This window comes from Lactuca saligna, chromosome 8 (genome assembly GCF_052625555.1).
Source record: "Lactuca saligna cultivar CGN05327 chromosome 8, ASM5262555v1, whole genome shotgun sequence".
Classification (NCBI taxonomy): domain Eukaryota; kingdom Viridiplantae; phylum Streptophyta; class Magnoliopsida; order Asterales; family Asteraceae; genus Lactuca; species Lactuca saligna.
This window is the reverse complement of record NC_136424.1, coordinates 286,701,544-286,708,568: the sequence shown is the minus strand read 5'-3', so window position 1 is coordinate 286,708,568 and position 7,025 is coordinate 286,701,544. Positions and strand designations below refer to the sequence as shown.

Sequence of the window (7,025 nt, the reverse complement as noted above, 5' to 3'; positions counted from 1 at the left end):
GTCTCAGTGGTCTGCGTCAAATCCTGAAACTCCCGTGCCAACTGTTGCACCTCAATAATTGGCGAAAACTCCGCCCTGAACCTGGCTGAAAAATCACCCCAAGTCATCGCGTCCAACGCGGCATCATCACCCAAAATATGACCGATCTCTTCCCACCAATCCCTCACTTTGTCCTTCAGAAGACAGGAAGCGAGTCTGACCTTGTCCTCCTCAGGACACCGGCTCGTACGGAACACGTTGGCAACATCAGCCAACCATCTGCTGCTAGCAATAGGGTCCTTAGCTCCATGATAATCTGGTGTCCCGCAAGCCCTGAACTCCCTAAATGTCAAGGTACGCGCTCCCATCAATGCCATCATTTAATTCTTTTAATCTAATGGTTAAAAGTTGGTCATACATTCACATAATAATTATGGATTATATATGAACCTGACTGTTTCTCTCTCTCTCTCTCTCTCTCTCTCTCTCTCTCTCTCTCCCTTTCTATATATATATATATATATCTTTACTACCTTATAAAAGAAATCTTACTATTTCTATAAATAGAATCAATATAATAATAATTTTTTTTGTAAGACGTTCAAGTCTTTAAGCTTAAAGTACAACCAACTATTAATATAATAATATTATAATATATATCTTACAAATGATAATGCTAGGGAAACAAGTACTAAAAACACATTTAAATTAGTATTACCTTATTTTTAGGGATTGAATTAGTATTTTTATCAATTCTGACCCAACCTGTACTCTAAAATATCTCTTCTCTGGTATCTGTTGCATTCGAAATTTGAAAAACTTCTTTTTGACAAATCGTTTGAAATTTAAAAGCTCATTCAAATTGGAGTTTCCTAATTTTTTGCATAAAATATAGTTGACTGGAGACTAATTCAAATCTCCATCTCCTTTTCTTCCATGAAATCCACCACCACAATATTTTTTGGTTTTGGCATTGCACTTTTTATTTTTGTAAAACCGATCGATAATGGTGCAAATGTTCTTAGAAATATAACATGTCTCCAAATGGAACTAATTGTTTGAAAGAAATTATTCGCTGCCGCCGCTTTGCGCGGACAAATGGCTAGTGTGTGTATATATATATATATTAAAATATTGAATTTTAATTAACTGTTAAAAAGTAATTAATAGGGTTGGTTCGGTGGATTGGGTCAAATTTTGACCGGGGCGGTTTTTGCAGGGTTTCTAATGTCGTAGACTTGTAGCGACGATGTTGATTGTTGTCCATCCAAGGTTAGGAGCTCCAACATAGAATCTATATTCAAGTGTCTGAAGCGCGATCGTTGAAATCTGCTTCCTTCAAACCCGAATCTGTAGACTCTTCAATTACATTTTCAGACTAATGCATAGGTGGATTGGTCTGTATCACAAGGCCTGACGTCAAAACCCTAACTTCGATAATGGATGCTAAGGACATTCTAGGAATCCCGAAAAGTTCACTGCCCATACCGCAGGAAAAGAAATCGAGACCCCAGAAGGATTCTCAGAGAAAACCCGATGGCATTTCGCGCGAGGTTCGTACATTACATACATATATACATACCTCTGAGATAATTTGTGTGGTTTCTTGATTTCCTGAAGCATTTTTGGTTGTAGGTTTATGCGCTTACAGGTGGTGTGGCGCCTCTTATGCCTTCCATTGATGCCAATCAGTTAAAAAAGCGTCATCAACCTGAAAATGAGAAGGTTGGCTTGTGACCTTTTCTAATTTCTCTCCCAAGTTGCTTAAGTATAATGTCTGTAAATTTGTTGGACTGGGGATTCTTGCTTGCGAAGTTGCTATTCTAGTTGGGTATAAGTTAATTTTTTACTAATGTATTACCCCATCCGCAATTCAGTTCGTATCGACTTGGACACTGTCAACAATTACAGGCCAGTATTTCAAATTTGCCAAAAAAACGAGTCCCCTCCCTCTACTGCAGAAGTGAACTATGTGCTCAAGTCTGCTAACCATTTCATCAACACATGCTTTGAAGAATTACATCATGCATGGGTTGATTCTTTGATAGATCTCTTGGATGATTGAACTACTTAGTAATTGTAGAGGGAGGCATGGGATCAACTTTTGATCATATTCACTCTTTTGTTCATTAGTTCATCACTCCCTACCTTGTATCCTCATTGATGTTGCTGTTCCTATCTCAGACACTTACTGGTGACTCTTGGTCATCAATACATTCATAAAGTCATCTTTGCAATTTATCATTCTCAGAACCAAACCGGGGGGCTTTTCTAGCTGTTACCACTTAAGCTCATATTTCATTACTATTATTCTCATTGGTCATTTTAGAAGAACTGTTGCTGTGGCTTACTATGTTGTCTATTTGATTTGCTTCTATGATTGAAGTTCTACAGCATGCCTTTCTTAACAGCTTGAATGCATAACCAAAACTGATCAAAGCTGCATTACGTAGTTAGTTCCATTCTGTTATATGGGCTTATTTTGGAATACTTGTTTTACAGATATGTAGCTTTTGCTTTTGTATGAACCTCATCTTTATCTTATAGTAACGATTGTATGATCAGAAGTAACCAAATTGCATTTCTGAGCTTCCCTTAGCCATGGTGGCTGTTACATGATATGGGTTTACCATTCACATCCATTTTGCTTGTTAACAATATTGAGACTTTTTCTTCAGATAACTTGGGAATGGCTTGCTTTCACAAATTCTGCTCGAAAAGATAACTTGCAGCTGTACCATTGGGTATATTATTCTGTACCTTTTTCTTTTCTTGATATTTAACCTCTTTTGTGATTTGGAGGTAACTTTTATTTATAGGTTAGAGTTGTAAATGGAACTCCACCAACAGGAGATTATTCCTTTGCAAAATACAACAAGGTAGATGTTATTTCTTCGTTTGGATGATTGCTTGATTTGTATCTTGTTACCTTCGGCCCATTAACTGATATGTTTATTTTCTGCAGTCTGTTGATGTAATCAAGTACACAGATGAGGAGTATGAGAAGCATCTAACGGATCTGGTGAGTATGAAATTATGTTGTCAGATAGATCATCTTTAAATCATATGATATTGTAAGGGGCTGGAACTTACTTATTATTAATAGATAGATACCTGTATGGTATATTATATGTTTATATGAGTTATTATAAGTTTGTCTTTGATGTGGTATTGAGCAATCTAAAATTATGTATGCCAGACATGGACCAAAGAAGAGACAGATCAACTCTTTGATTTGTGTGAACGTTTTGATCTCCGATTCTCTGTGATTGCTGATAGGTTTTCATCATCATCATCATCATCATCATCATCTCGAACAATGGAGGAACTGAAGAATCGCTACTATAGTGGTAAGATATCTGACATCGATCAGTTTCAACATTTTCATTATTCAGTAGAAGTTAATATTCCATACAATCTGCAGTTTCACGTACAATATTGATTGCGAGGGCCCCAACTCCTGCTGATGTTTCCAGTCACCCTCTTGTTAAGGTAAAGCTGCTTTCTCTTACACGTTACAAGTTACATGCACAGCAAGCATTGTTTAGCAATTTCAATGCTACGCTTTTCTCAATGTATTCAGGAACCATACAATATCTCTCAAGAGATTGAGCGTAAGCGTGCATTGTCCATGGTTCTCTCCCAGACAAAGCACCAAGAGCGTAAAGATGCTGAGGTATGCATTTTATTTATTTATTTATTTTTCCTTTTTTAATATTAATATGGAACATAAGCTTTTTGTTTCAGGTTCTTTCTGAAGCTAAGAAAATAACCGAGTCCCGTATGGCTGCAAAGGCAAGTTTTGTACTGGATTTTAGCAATCTTGTCTTGTGAAGTGTTTAGTAATTTTTATGAACTTGTGAAGGATTAAGCTTCGTATGCCCTTTATTTTCTGAAAAGATGATGTGTTGTTGACTTCAGGCTGCTCAAGATGCAGAGTTGCCTGTCACATCAAATATTAGTCCAGAAGGTGTGGAGAAAACTAGTGCTCCTGCTGATACCGCATCACCTTCTAGTATACAGGTGGCTGCAGGTGGTGCACCTTTGATGTCAATGGCTGACAATGCTGCTGCTGCTGCAGCTTCCCTTCGCATGGTATAATTATAACAAGTCTTTATGTGCCATTGCTTCTTGAATCAACATATCAAGAGCTGTTTGCTTTTTTTTTTTTTTTTTTCATCTTTGTATGCTGAAGGAAATGATTATTTCTTGTGTGCAGCTTCGGGTGTACTTGAGAACCTACGCACTGGATCAAATGGTGCAAGCTGCAAGCTCTTCAGCAGGATTGCGAACTATTAAGCGTGTTGAACAGTTCTTACAAGAGCTCAAGGTTTCTTACTATCCATTCCTCTATACGTTCTTCTTCGATGCTTCTTATTATTTTACATTTTTAACAGGTGAATTTGAAACCCAAAGTCCCTACTAAAGCTGTTTGTGCAGAGCATCTGGAATTGCGAAAGGAGATACTCACTCTTCTAAATCTTCAGAAACTGGTATAGTATACTTACACTTTCCTAATCCTACTCATAAATAGGAAGCTTATTCATACACTCTGATATACCATCATAATGTATCAGTCAACATAGTGGATTCACATGTGTTGCATTTTACTACCTCACTATTTCACAAGTCACAACAATGCTGCTTAAGATTAGCATAGCCAGTTTCAGGATGACAGACTATCTCACTTGCATTTTACCATTTTTGATAAGTTTCTCCTGTTTGTTTCTTTTCCAGTTGCAAAATAAGGAGGAAGGTTCATATAATGAAACACCAGACACACCAAAGGTTACTTTGCTAAATGCTCTTTACAATCACTTGTATTTTGCATTTAATGCACATACATACATTCCTAATCCTTACGCTTCAATATTTGTTATGATCTGACAGCGTGTCATGGACCTGGATCGGACATTCATTCCTGACCCAGTAGTAAGCTTTGGAGGTAATAACTTTTGCTTGTAATATAATTTACTTCACTTGTCTTGTGTTGTAAATCTTAAGGAATTCTTCAGCAAAGTTAAGTTCCTATATTTTAATAATTAAGCCGCAGTTATATTCTTGTAACAGAAAAAGATAAATAACCAGTATTTGTTTTTTTAGAAAAGGACAAAGAAACTTGCAATTGTATACACATTTCTTTTTTGAAGATTACCGGCTAAAATCCCAAATGTGTAAACGAGTTTTTTTTTTTTTTTATAAATAAATTGCCAATCATTTTCTGGTAAAATAAAAAAAAAAATAAAAAAATAAAGCCGTGGGTTTATCGTGAATGAGCCTAGAATAGAATATAGGGACTTGATTTTCCAAAATTCTAATCCTTTGGCTCTTATGGATGCAGAAAGAGTTGTGAAAAGGGATCAGAAACGAAAGGTATGTATCAATCAATCCGCATGCTACTCCCTGCTTAGTAGTTTATTTTATTCCAGATTATTACTGCAATTATTATTATTATTTTTTAATTAAAGGGACCTGGACCTGGAGCTGGAGCTGGAAGAGAGGCTCCATCTTCACCAGCTCAGTCTAAAAGACCTCGAAAGCTTAAGGCTACAGATAGTTAGTTAATATGACATGACATGAGAGGTAAGATAACAAGTTGTTTGCTCTACCTTTTTTTATCATAATTACTCATTACATGCTGTTTATAACTAATATATATGTAAATCCTGTGCTTATGGGGTTGATTTTGACAGCACAGCTTTATAGTATTCATTGGCAACTACTCACTTCTCTTGGGACATCAACATTCAACAATATCATCATCATCATCATCATCATCATCTTCACTTCATGCTAAAATTGATCCTTTGTCCCTCAACTCCTCGTCAAATGCCAAACCAAATACACATAATGATGTAAATATTTGTCGCTCAAGTTGGTTTGTGAGTTGAAGACCTCTTTACTTTACCTTTTGAGGACTGGACTGTAATGTAGCAGTATGAATGGATGCAATCTCTTTACTTGTTAAAAAATGTGGGATATTATGGGTGCGTTTGGTTGTGGAAAAATTTCCTGTTTTCTGGGATTTTTTTCAAGAAAAACAGAAATTTTGAGCGTGCAGTTTTTCAAAGTTTTCTAACAAAATGGAAAAAATTCTAGTTTTCCAAATTGTATGTAAATTAGAAAACCGAGTTTTACAGTTTTCCAAATTTCTAAAATGGAAAATGAAAAACTCCAACGCTTCCAACCAAACATTTTTTTCAAAAATTTACATTGAAAACCGAAAATGAAAATCCAAATCTATTTTTTGAAAACATTTTCTTAAAAAATGAAAACATTTTTCGACAACTAAACACACCTTGTAATTTTCTTCTTGAGGCTTTCTTAGCACAAAATATCACTAAATACTAAACAACTTTATATTGTCAACTCAAATCAGGAACAAAATGATAGAAAAAAGTAATCAGCAATCCACAAGTTTAACAGGAATGTAAACTCAATTCTAAGCATGATGAGGATGACTAAGAAGCTTTCATGATGAAATCCCAACTCATAAACTTGATGTCAAGGCCCTACTAAAACATCTCATGATACCAAAACAACTAATATTTAGGTAGAACCCAAAAGAACGACTAATACTATGCCATTGTGTACTCACTCTTGTCGCATATATTTGTTTTGGTAGAACCCAAAAAACGATAACTCATATCTTCACGCCATCAAAAAGTTCCATTGTGTACTCACTCTTGTCGCATATATTCGTTTTGGTAGAACCCAAAAAATGATAACTCATAACTTCACGCCATCAAAAAGTTTAGTAGTCTCTGAGCCCATAACACTCATTTTATCTAATAAAATGTATGATTGAGAAATCTTGAATACATTCAATTTATTTTTTTCATTATATTGTAGAAAAAAGTTCACAAATCTTTAAGCCTATCAAACTAGAAACATCTTTCGAAAACATTAACACCTTTAAAAAGTATCCCTAAACTCTCTATCTTTAGCATTTACATGATAACCCAAATATCAAATGAGAGAACTCCTCCCTAAAAATACATCATATTACTCTAAAACATACTACATGCATATCTATAAAACAATAT

The 7,025-nt window shown here is 35.4% G+C and overlaps 1 protein-coding gene across 2 annotated transcripts; it reads left to right on the top strand.

The window, feature by feature from the left end:
- Window positions 1–1,174: 1,174 nt before the first annotated feature.
- LOC145012551 (myb-like transcription factor family protein) lies at window positions 1,175–5,969 on the top strand. 2 transcript variants are annotated; one of them, XM_078971349.1, is made up of 17 exons: window positions 1,175–1,532; window positions 1,615–1,704; window positions 2,658–2,723; window positions 2,799–2,858; window positions 2,945–3,001; window positions 3,179–3,329; window positions 3,404–3,471; window positions 3,563–3,655; window positions 3,727–3,774; window positions 3,901–4,074; window positions 4,199–4,309; window positions 4,377–4,472; window positions 4,717–4,767; window positions 4,870–4,924; window positions 5,321–5,352; window positions 5,448–5,562; window positions 5,678–5,969. In XM_078971349.1, exons 1-16 carry the CDS (start codon window positions 1,419–1,421, stop codon window positions 5,538–5,540), a joined length of 1,359 nt encoding a protein of 452 aa, XP_078827475.1. In that variant the 5' UTR covers window positions 1,175–1,418; the 3' UTR covers window positions 5,541–5,562; window positions 5,678–5,969. The 2 variants fall into 2 exon arrangements, with proteins under 2 accessions (XP_078827475.1, XP_078827474.1); XM_078971348.1 differs by having other exon boundaries at window positions 5,673–5,969.
- The last annotated feature ends 1,056 nt before the right edge of the window (window positions 5,970–7,025 follow it).